The sequence below is a fragment of the Panicum virgatum genome, chromosome 5N (assembly GCF_016808335.1).
Source record: "Panicum virgatum strain AP13 chromosome 5N, P.virgatum_v5, whole genome shotgun sequence".
Lineage (NCBI taxonomy): Eukaryota > Viridiplantae > Streptophyta > Magnoliopsida > Poales > Poaceae > Panicum > Panicum virgatum.
Window position 1 is genome coordinate 43,532,913 of NC_053149.1, and position 11,511 is coordinate 43,544,423.

The 11,511-nt window shown below is 41.9% G+C and overlaps 1 protein-coding gene and 1 pseudogene across 13 annotated transcripts; both read left to right on the forward strand.

The window, feature by feature from the left end:
* Window positions 1–3,453: 3,453 nt before the first annotated feature.
* LOC120672778 (pentatricopeptide repeat-containing protein At4g02750) lies at window positions 3,454–9,841 on the forward strand. 13 transcript variants are annotated; one of them, XM_039953358.1, is made up of 9 exons: window positions 3,454–5,150; window positions 5,449–6,959; window positions 7,049–7,157; window positions 7,271–7,429; window positions 7,581–7,719; window positions 7,805–8,135; window positions 8,220–8,289; window positions 9,002–9,144; window positions 9,226–9,841. In XM_039953358.1, exons 1-2 carry the CDS (start codon window positions 3,699–3,701, stop codon window positions 6,253–6,255), a joined length of 2,259 nt encoding a protein of 752 aa, XP_039809292.1. In that variant the 5' UTR covers window positions 3,454–3,698; the 3' UTR covers window positions 6,256–6,959; window positions 7,049–7,157; window positions 7,271–7,429; window positions 7,581–7,719; window positions 7,805–8,135; window positions 8,220–8,289; window positions 9,002–9,144; window positions 9,226–9,841. The 13 variants fall into 13 exon arrangements, with proteins under 13 accessions (XP_039809292.1, XP_039809296.1, XP_039809293.1 ...); XM_039953362.1 differs by having other exon boundaries at window positions 7,277–7,429; XM_039953359.1 differs by having other exon boundaries at window positions 7,064–7,157.
* On the forward strand, window positions 6,824–9,841 carry LOC120672779 (annotated as a pseudogene).
* Window positions 9,842–11,511: the final 1,670 nt, after the last annotated feature.

Here is an 11,511-nt window from a genome sequence, read left to right on the forward strand (position 1 = left end):
TTACTTGATTTCTTTGCTATTTGCTTGTGAGACTTCATTTCTAGCCTTTGAGCTCGATCTACTCACTCACGAGTTTCTAGTAAGTTTTGTTTGTTGGATATCAACCTTAAGAAACCCCTGGTACTCATATTTTGGCTCGATCTACTTTTCATACATAGATTCTTTCAGTTTCCTTTCAGGTCGTTCATACCCGGAGATTCCGGATATAGCTCCGGATACTCCGGATCACAAAAAAACCGGAGTATCCGGGCAGGTCTGTGTCTGATCTTTTGTTAAGTGTTTTTTAAATTGCAGATTGCTTATTCACCCCCCTCTAGGCATCTTAAGATCCTTTCAATACTTTGTTTAATTGAAACATGGAGACCCACCCAGGAAAACAGTACAACCACAATACTATATGGCTCTGGTCTTGGCTGATTAATTAGAAACTCTAGCTTGTGACAGTCTTACCGAAAGGGCAAGAGGGGATGCATCGATGGGGTATAGCCCGGTCCTCTTGGGGTAGCGGCCTTTGCTAAGGAGTTGACCATTAGGGAGGGTTATGCTCTGCTTTGACTTGAAACCTTAATGGATATTCATTTGTTAGGGAATCTTTGTAAATGCCTCGTAGCATCCCTATGCAATCACACCTCGGAAGTGTGCTATTGTGCCTAGCTAGCACATGCGTGGTTGGGTTCAAAGTTCTTCGAAACTTTTACGCGAATTGTGGTGAAAGTGTACAACCTCTGCAGAGTTAAAACTAACCAGTTAGCCGTGCTCACGGTCAAGAGTGGCTTGATCCCTCATATGATTAATAAACTTAAAAATGGATATAAATCACATTTTGGTTATTTCTTGTGGCCTTGCTGAGTACCAACCATAAGTGTACTCACCCTTGCTTACTGCTGCTCAGAAGAGAAAGTTGTTGTGAAGTCTTTTGAAGATGATACTGAGTTCTAGGCGTACGCAACCCCCAGTCGATTGACTGTGAAGTTGAAGCCTTCGTTTCCAAGAAAGCTGTATAACTTTGATAGTCTTTTAATTGTTGTATTTCTCTTTTACGTGATACTGTTACTGATTATTCACTTATAATGTCACTATATGTATGAAACTTGATCCTGACATATATATGGTTATGCATTCGGTTTCGTTCTTAAAACCGAGTGCGACAATCGCGCGGGCTGCAAATCGCGGGGCTATCGTTTGAAGGATCCCATGCATACGCTATTGGGCCCATGTTTGTTTTTTCGGCCTGCGCTCTCTCTTGACCGGACTGTTTTTCAACCCATTTAGTTGTTGTCTTTATCTTAAATGGTCTAGTATCCTCTTTTGGCCTGTCTATTTCATTATCGGCCCAACAACTATTCGATGTGGCCCATTTGGATAACATGTTTTTTTAGTGATGTTTCTTCCTTTTAACCACACACTTTCTCATTTTATTCGCATGTAAAGCTATCTAAGTAGACACCTACATGCCGCATACAGATGCATGCAACGGAGACACCTTTCTTTCTTTTTATTTATTTTATATTTTATACTATTTTTCACCCTATCATATTTTACTATTTATTTACAATGCTCAGATAGATATTTCTTTTTCATTAATTTGTTCACAACGCTAAATTATTTTTTCACTTTGTAGATTAAATTATTCCGTGATGTCGCTCCATTTGTTTGTGATATCCATTTTTTATTATTTATTCTATATATTTAAAAGTTCGCGACGTGTAATATTTTATTCATTGCATATTATTATTTGTTCATTATATTTATTTTTTATTCATAAAAATAATTATTTTGTTTGTGTTGTTAATTTTTTATTCCCAAATTAATTATCCAGTATTATAAAAATATTTTTAATAAAATCATCCAGATATATTTACGTGTGCTCTTGTTTTGAAGATTTTACCATAAGAAACACAATGATGCAATTAGAATTTAATTTTGATTTATGGTTTAAAATTTATAGTAAAATGCACTGTGGGTACACGAACTTGTAGTGCTATGTCAAATAGGTCCATAAACTTAGAAACCAGACATCTAGCCCCTCGAACTTGCGAACCCGTTCACCCCAGGTCCAGTCCAGTTTTGCATGGCTTGCATGGCACTGTGCGCCCGCGATTTGCTACAGTAAACCCGGATTTGCTACAGTTACCGCGTTTTGTTTTTCCTTTTCTAATTTATTTCGGCTGAATCTTTGAAAAATCATAACTCTTCGATACAACATCGGATGAAGATGATTTTTATATGAAAATTGTAGCCTCGACGAGATCTACAACTTTCTAGTTTTGAGTTTTTTCATTTGATGAAGTTAAGTTGCCCACAAAAATTATACAAAAGTACAGCACCATAATAATCACGTACTTCTGCTTGTCGCACTAGAGAATTAATATATTTTTCTGTTTGTTGTCAAATGAAGACACTTGTATACTAAAATTTTAGTACTCTAAAAGATCTAGATTCTTAGAGTTTTAAGTTTTTATATTTGAAGTTGTTAAAATGTTGATAAAACAGAAAAATCTAGATCTTTTAGAGTAATAAAATTTTAAGTTGTAGATCTCGTCGAGATCTAGATTTTTCTGTTTTATCGACATTTTAACAACTTCAAATATAAAAAATTAAAACTCTAAGAATCTAGATCTTTTAGGGTACTAAAATTTTTGTATACAAGTGTCTTCATTTGACAACAAATAGAAAAATATATTAATTTTCTAGTGCGACAAGCAGAAGTACGTGATTATTATGGTGCTGTACTTTTGTATAATTTTTTTGGGCAACTTAACTTCATCAAATGAAAAAACTCAAAACTAGATAGTTGTAGATCTCGTCGAGGGCTATAATTTTCATATAAAAATCATCTTCATCCGATGTTGTATCGAAGAGTTATGATTTTTCAAAGATTCAGCCGAAATAAATTAGAAAAGGAAAAACAAAACCGCGGTAACTGTAGCAAATCCGGATTTACTGTAGCAAATCGCGGGCGCACAGTGCCATGTAAAGCCATGCAAAACCGGACTGGACCTGGGGTGAACGGGTTCGCAAGTTCGAGGGGCTAGATGTCCGGTTTCTAAGTTTATGGACCTATTTGACACAACACTACAAGTTCATGTACCCACAGTGCATTTTACTCTAAAATTTATTATTTTTTAATCTTCAACATGTTTGCACGCAGATGACGACGTAAGAAGATTTGTCTCTTTTGCATATTGCATGTGCATGTGCATGTGGAGACTACCTATGTATAGATGCTGAGTAAAGTGTTAATTTTTTATGGACCAAAATTCAATTAGAAGGTTGTAATTTGGTGGAGATTTGGGTCAACTTCAGACGATAGAAGAAAAAATTATCGCTTTCTGCGATGCATAACCGTCCCCTAAACAGCCATTGAAGCCTAGCTGCAAAGATCTGTATTTTTTTTTGTTGACATGTGTATAGTGGGCTGGGCTGGGCCAATGGGTTTGCCGCGGCCCAGCCTTTGTAGCTCGGCACTGGCTGCCGCCGCTGCCCTCCAGTCCGCCTCCCTCAACGGATCCGGCGGCCGGCGACCGCCCTCCTCCCTCCTCCCTCCCAGGCAGCTGCCTCGGCACCTGGTTCCGCGCGGCTGCGCGGGCTTGCCGCTCCACCTCGCCGAGCGCGCCGCCGCGGGGTCCTCCTCGCCACCCTTGAGGCCTTGAACCGACAAATCAAAGTATTACACCTCAGTTCGAAAAAAACCACCCATGCTCCCTTCGCGCCATCTCCGCGCCGCCGCGCGGCAGCGAAGCCCTCGGCCCCCGGCCGGTGCTGGAGACACCTCATTCTCGGCCAAGCCCGACGCGGAGGTGATCCGGCGGAACAAGGCCATCACGGCCCACATGCGCGCTGGCCGCGTCCCGGACGCCGAGCGCCTCTTCGCCGCGATGCCACGCCGCTCCACCTCCACCTACAACGCCATGCTCGCCGGGTACGCTTCCAACGGCCGTCTCCCGCTGGCAATCTCCTTCTTCCGCTCCATCCCGCGGCCCGACACCTTCTCCTACAACACGCTCCTCCACGCGCTGGCGGTGTCCTCGTCCCTGGCCGACGCGCGAAGCCTGTTCGACGAAATGCCCGTGAAGGACTCCGTGTCCTACAACGTCATGATCTCGTCTCACGCCAACTATGGGCTTGTATCACTCGCGCGACACTACTTTGATCTTGCACCGGAGAAGGATGCTGTTTCGTGGAACGGCATGCTTGCTGCGTATGTGCGGAATGGAAGGATTCAAGAGGCAAGGGGGCTGTTTGATTCAAGGACAGAGTGGGATTCAATTTCTTGGAACGCTTTGATGGCTGGGTATGTGCAGTGGGGTCAGATGGCTGAAGCACAGGAGATGTTTAATAGAATGCCACAGAGAGATGTCGTGTCTTGGAACACTATGGTATCTGGTTATGCAAGGAGGGGTGATATGATGGAGGCGAGAAGATTCTTTGATGCGGCTCCAATTAGGGACGTGTTCACATGGACAGCAGTTGTGTCTGGGTATGCACAAAATGGGATGCTCGAAGAGGCTAGGCGGGTGTTTGATGCCATGCCAGAGAAGAATGCTGTGTCGTGGAATGCAATGATGGCAGCATATGTCCAGCGGAGGATGATGGAGGAGGCGAATCGGTTGTTTGATGCCATGCCCTGCAGGAATGTGGCTTCGTGGAATACAATGTTGACAGGGTATGCTCAGGCTGGGATGTTGGAGGAGGCAAGGAAAATTTTTGACACCATGCCACAGAAAGATGCAGTCTCATGGGCTGCAATGCTGGCTGCATATTCGCAGGGTGGTTTCAGTGAGGAAACCCTGCTGTTGTTCAAAGGGATGGGGCGTTGTGGTGAGTGGGTGAACAGGTCAGCATTTGCTTGTGTTTTGAGCACGTGTGCTGACATTGCTGCACTTGAGTGTGGAATGCAGCTGCATAGTAGGTTGATTAAGGCTGGTTATGGTGTGGGCTGCTTTGTGGGGAATGCACTCCTAGCTATGTACTTCAAATGTGGGAACATGGAGGAAGCTCACAATGCATTTGAGGAGATGGAGGAGAGGGATGTTGTTTCATGGAATACTATGATTGCAGGCTATGCGCGGCATGGTTTTGGCAAGGAAGCACTTGAGGTTTTTGATACAATGAGGAAGACTTCTACCAAGCCAGATGATATTACTTTGGTAAGAACATCCTTTCTGGAGGTGGAAAGCTGTCTTTTAAGTTTGTTGCATGGACAAGTTACACTAGATGCAATTAGTTTCGCTTGTGGGATCAATATCTACTTTATGATATTTTAGTATTTATCTATATATCTTTCTTTGTAGTAAAGTCATGTACTATGATATCTGCATGTGTCTTCTTTTTTTGGACAACATAAACTAAAGAAGCTTACAGGAAGTTGGCTTGGTGTAGTAAAATGTAAAATCAAGAATAGTCGTTCTCTTGCGATCTAATGTTCTTGGTTAATCTGACTTTCAGGTTGGAATACTTGCAGCATGTAGTCACTCTGGTTTGATTGAGAAAGGCATTTCATACTTCTATTCAATGCACCACGATTTTGGTGTGACAGCGAAACCTGAACATTACACTTGTATGATAGACCTTCTTGGACGGGCTGGAAGATTGGATGAAGCAGTTAATCTTATGAAGGACATGCCTTTTGAGCCTGACTCTACCATGTGGGGTGCGTTACTTGGTGCTAGTAGGATCCACCGCAACTCTGAACTAGGCAGGAGTGCAGCTGAGAAAATATTTGAGTTGGAACCTGAAAATGCTGGCATGTATGTCTTGCTTTCAAATATATATGCATCCTCTGGCAAATGGCGTGATGTGGACAAGATGAGAGTTATGATGTATGAGCGTGGTGTGAAGAAGGTTCCAGGATTCAGTTGGATTGAAGTGCAGAACAAAGTCCACACTTTCTCAGTGGGTGATTGTGTACATCCTGAGAAAGAAGACATATATGCTTTCCTGGAAGACCTGGACATGAGGATGAAAAAGGCAGGCTATGTATCTGCTACAGATATGGTTTTGCATGATGTGGAGGAGGAAGAGAAGGAGCACATGCTCAAGTATCATAGCGAGAAGCTTGCTGTTGCTTATGGTATTCTTAAAATTCCTCCTGGGAGGCCTATCAGGGTGATAAAAAACCTGAGAGTATGCGAAGACTGTCATACTGCTTTCAAGTATATATCTGCTATTGAGGGCCGGCTGATCATATTGCGGGATTCTAACCGTTTTCACCATTTTAGAGATGGTTCATGTTCATGTGGTGATTACTGGTAATGATGAGTAGATATACGTACAAAGAAATTCTAAAGGAAATATAGTGTACTGTGGTCTTGTGGATGTCTTAATCATGATCATGCAATGCAGACTACAGACAAACATAGTTGGCATCCTGATGTCTGGATCTGGCCATGTTAGCCATTAGGCCTCTTATTTTAGTTCTGGTCCGAAAAGATTATCCTGGTGATTTGCTATGTTAACTGGGGATTTCAGTTTTTTTTTTGTGAGTACTGAGAACCGTACCTCCAGATGGAAAACACAAAAGGTTTCTAGAGAGAACAAATCTACAGAGTGCATGTTCTGGTCTCACATGAACTTTACCTGGACAGTTATGCTAGCATTTGTCTGTTGGAGAAACCTTGGGGGAAAAAAAGATGCATCCATTGTAATTTGTCAATAGGTAGAGGTCAGAGGGAGAACCATCAGGTTAGGTGTGAAGTACTGAAAAAGAACAACCATCTTGTTATTAATTTTGTACAGATGAAGAATAAAAAAAAGAGGTGAAACTATTTGCTTTCCTGTTATCAGGTGCTTGGAGTATTCAAAGGATTGTGCTATTCAGTGAAACATTATCCATTGACTTGAATATAACTGGTGTTGGCAAACCAAGCCAGAGAATGCAACTGCAAGAATATATTGTCATGCCATTTCTGTCAGAATAACATTGATGTCAGAACATAAAGGTTCTTCTATCAGCTCAGGTACGCTTTGCATAATCAGTCAGGTTGCTATCTGGTTGCAAATAGAGTATGATGCGAAAACACTGGTTCATATCATGCATCTGATCTAGTTGTAACAAGCAAAGAGCAGGTAACTCTTTGGATTAATATTAATGGAGCTGAAGATTTTTTGTTCATTCTGCTGGATGGATCTTCAGAGGCTGCACATCTTTCTTTGATGTAAGTTGTATTTCTCTGCAGTCATTCATAATAGTTGATAGCTACTACATAACACATAATTTCAGGGATTACATGACAACTTGATGATGAAAGCCTTACTACATAACACATAGTTTCAGGGATCTGAGCTCGGCGAGACGTCGACGGCCTTCCTTGTCACTTCTCGCAGCCTCCATCTCCGCTTGGTCACTCCTGCTCCCTTCTGTCATCGCCTCAACGGCCCTCCGGTCCATAGTCAATCGCCACCTGACACTTTCCTCCATCTCTCCGAGGTTAAATCTTCCCCCCTTTGCCAGTTGCCATGCCATCAATTTTATAAAACTTCTCGCTCTCCTTTTCTTTTGACTCGAGCCGCTGCGTCCATTTGATGGCAATGCCTCAGTTCTTTTAACAATTCATTCATGTTCCGGTGACTTGCTTCAGGGCATTGGGTTTCTTGATAGGAGACGGTAGCAGGCAAGAACCGGCTGTCAGCCGCCTAGCGGATGGCTTGCCGCAGAAGCCTGCGCTGGGATTCAATAGCTTCTGGCAGATTCCTGATAAGATTCAAAACTCTCTCAAGGTTGGTTTCTTTTTTTAAAAATTGAGATTTACGGAATGGAACGGAACTTGTTGTGCAGATGTGAATTGGTTGGGTATTGCAATAGGTGCATTTTGGGCGTTTCTTGAAGAAGGATGCTGCTGGCTGCGGTATGAATGCTAAAATGCCATCAGAGATGGGGAAAGAGTTGCGCATTGCTGCTGCTGAGGTTAGCTTGGACAGGCGGCTCCAAGCTTGGAGGAACAATCCTAGTTGGACTGACAAGCCGCCAGAAATCAAGATATGCATGATAATTTGTTCTTGCACACTTCTCTCTCAGCATCAAGAGTGATTGTTTACATATTCCCTCGACTCATGACATTATTGAAGATGCATTAGAATTGCCTGCTATTCTGGAAAAGTTAGCCTTTTGCACGAAATTCCAGTAATGAAAAAATGTATGTGATAGTACTTCTAAGATTGTTCATATAATTGAAGCATTTAACATTACATGATCAAAAACTGTTCTGTCATCTAAGCAGGATACCACCGGATGCTGTATACAACATCATAATTGACCCAGAGAACAAGAGGGTGTTAAAAAATATAAAGGTATGTACATGTGTGTTTTTACTTCTTATGAAGATTGACTAAGATGGAATGTTCTTCCGACTGCTTAGGGTAGCTTAGAAAATACATTAGCTTTGGTTTCTTGGTACCATGTGTGTTGGGAGCCAAATCATAGCCAGGGTCCAGTTGGATAGTTCAGGCTACGGAAGAAAGCATGGCGCCATTTCTATTATCAGTACAGGCCCCTGAGCTTACTTAGGAGAACTGATCCGCCAATGGCTTTTCCTTGTGTAACATTGTGTGAAATGTAATAGTTCTTGTTGTATTTTGTCGATAAAGCATTAAGCCCAAACTTTTAGATGATGTTCATTCATCATATATTTGTTGGAGGTCTTTCCATTTTTTACTTAGCAGGATCTCATTTGAGTGGTAGGGCAAAACAATTCTTTTGTCGGTTACTCAGTTTGAGTTATTGACATAATGTGATATTCAGTGTTATTGCAAGTTGCTAGGTTGTTCCGTAATACTGAGTAGGGAGTGGAACTTTGAATAGTGTGACATAAAACATGATTCTGAGGGTATTCCATAAAAAACGAGGGCCAAGCATACTATTTCTTGCGTAAAATTGGGGGCCTACGAAATGTATTCTCATTGGTAATAATACTAGGAAGCCAAGGAATTTTCTCATAAGAGGAGGGGAATCAGGATCTCACCCTAGAGCCAGGTATCATGGATATTTTTTCGCTTTTTTCAGGAAGTAATATCAAGAAAAGTCTTGCTTGAGAAAGGGTCAAGGCAAGTAGTTGAAGTGGAGCTGGCAGCAACTGGAAATTCCTCTGGTGGTCTGGCGTCTTGTCAGTTCATGTTTTTTCTGACCAGAACAGAAAAAATCATACTGTAAAACCTTGAAACACTGCCAGTCCCTTTGGTCGACGCATATGTTGCCTGATTCATGTCTTCGTGCAATACCTTTTGCAGGTTAAGTTTAAACAAGGACGAACAGGTTTTATGAGAAAGTTTGAGGGTTGCTGGAGGATAGAACCCATATTTGTAGACAAGGAAGTATGCCTTCCTCTTCATCCATGCTCTCTGGAAGAATATGAATCCTGTACTGGTGGCAGGGGCAGAGTTACATCTGCCATTACCCTGGATCAGCTTATCGAGCCTGCCCTTTTACCCCCGCCACCCATCTCTTGGTATTTGAGAGGGATCACCTCAAGTCAGGGACAACTGACATGCTGGTGAACGACCTGATAGCAGAAACTGCTCGGTTGCGAGGCATCTCATTCAGTGCAGATGGCGGTGCAAGTGAAAGTCCTCCAGGAAGTGAGTGTGGTGAAATTAAGGAAAGGTGGCGACAGAGAAGAAAAAGGGGACGGCATGGAAACTCCCTTAGACTAACAAGTCAAATGTGGTAAGGTAAACGCTATGTGAATGCTGATTTTAGAACAGGTTTAGTTTATGTCTGATATCCTAATGTTCAGGTTTTTGTTGTCGTAGATGATATGGCGTAAGATGGCTCTTTGTGAACATGTACTGAGCTGATTGTTCAACAGTATATATGTCTGATATGAATAATTTTACCTCTGTTGAATCGACCCCTCTCCAGTGGTTCTGATTGTCTTTTACTCCATTGTGATCTTCCTGAACACTTCTCTTTGACTGTCAACTGCCTGAAGGACAACTCTAGTTGCTTTAACCTCACGGTATACCTTCATCTTCAGCATGAGTATGACCATCGCATTATATTATATGATAGCGTGGAACATGTAAATTGAAATTTGTTGAAAATTGCAGGTAGTTAAATGGTTAGATACCAGTTGCAAAACCTGGCCCAATCTGATGCCCCTCGTGCAAGGCCAGTTGATTGTTAATAGACAACCGATTAGCTCGGGCAGAGCCGAGGGGCGAGGGCAACCGCGGCAGCGACATCAAGATCGCCCTCTTCCGCTGCCCGCCGCCCCGAGAGAGACTGCCTCAGGAGCCTCGCTGCTCGGGATGAGAATGGGCCGGCTCGGACCTGGCCTTGGACTTGACTTGGCCCCCCTGGCCTCAAGGCCAACTTATGAGGCTATGGACCGACCCAAATCAATATTTTACCTATATTTTTGATGGCCCAATGGGCATTACGGGTCGGCCCGTTCAAAAGAGTTAGTGTGTTTACGTTTTTGAAAGAAAAAACCGTGAGTGGAAAAGGCGTTAGTGTTTACATTACCAAAAGGAATCTTACTGCAAGCACCAAAAGATGTTAGAACATTGGCATATATCATAATGGGTAATACTTTCTTTCGGAATACTAAAACACGTCAAGACTGCTATACTCAGAATAGCGCTAGCAATTGGCCAAAGTAGCCTAAATATCACGGCAACGTATCTGGTGCAAACCACAATTTTCGTGAAAACTCGTGCAAACCACGGCAAAAAGTCGTCTAAATTCACCAAAAAAATCACACATGTAGATGATATGATGATACACAACCTTGTAAAATATCTTATCCAAACTAGACTTCGCTTGTGAGATATAAAAATAACAAATTTATAACAAATCATTTGGACAGCTTTCTGACTTGAAATTTGTTAATTTTATATCTCACAAACGAAGTCGAATTTGGACATGATATTTTACAAGATTGTGTATCATCATATCATCTAAATGTGTGATTTTTTAGTGAATTTAGACAATTTTTTTGCCGTGATTTGCACGGGTTTTCACGAAGTTGTGATTTCCACCAGATATGTTCCCAAATATCACTGGCAGTATTGTGGTCGAGATGTCAGAATATATCAGCACTAGTAATTCATTAAATCTTGTATGTTTACATGAATAAGAATGTCAGCTAGTCTAAACTCAAAAATACACAGGTGAAAAATATATAATCCATATTACGGGGAAAAGATTGTGCCGCAAGTTCAAAGTAAAAGGCAAGAAGAATGCATAAAAGGCATGCATGGAGTTCCACAACATCAGAAAAGACGCAGCACCAATAATCTACCTTCAACTATGTCAGAGGAACCAGATGAAGGTGGCAATCAACCAATTTGCATATGTATTAATTCCATTCAGATGGCAAAAACACAGACATTAATTTTTTCCATGCATATCAAATCAGCGCATAACCATCATTTCTACTATCCTAATTTTAGGCAGCTAACTTTTCAAAAAAAAAAGGCAGCTACAGTCCAAGCAAGTTTAGCTACTGGCAAAGCGGAGGAGTCTGACGGTGCACTTATGAATGGGTCATGTGGGGGAAAGTGTCACGCTAC

Bases quoted from the DNA above. Each gene is read 5' to 3' on its own strand.
- LOC120672778 (XM_039953353.1), top strand. From the start codon at position 3,699: ATGCTCCCTTCGCGCCATCTCCGCGCCGCCGCGCGGCAGCGAAGCCCT. The intron at 5,151-5,448 runs GTAAGAACATCC...TCTGACTTTCAG, and splicing joins AGCCAGATGATATTACTTTG to GTTGGAATACTTGCAGCATG.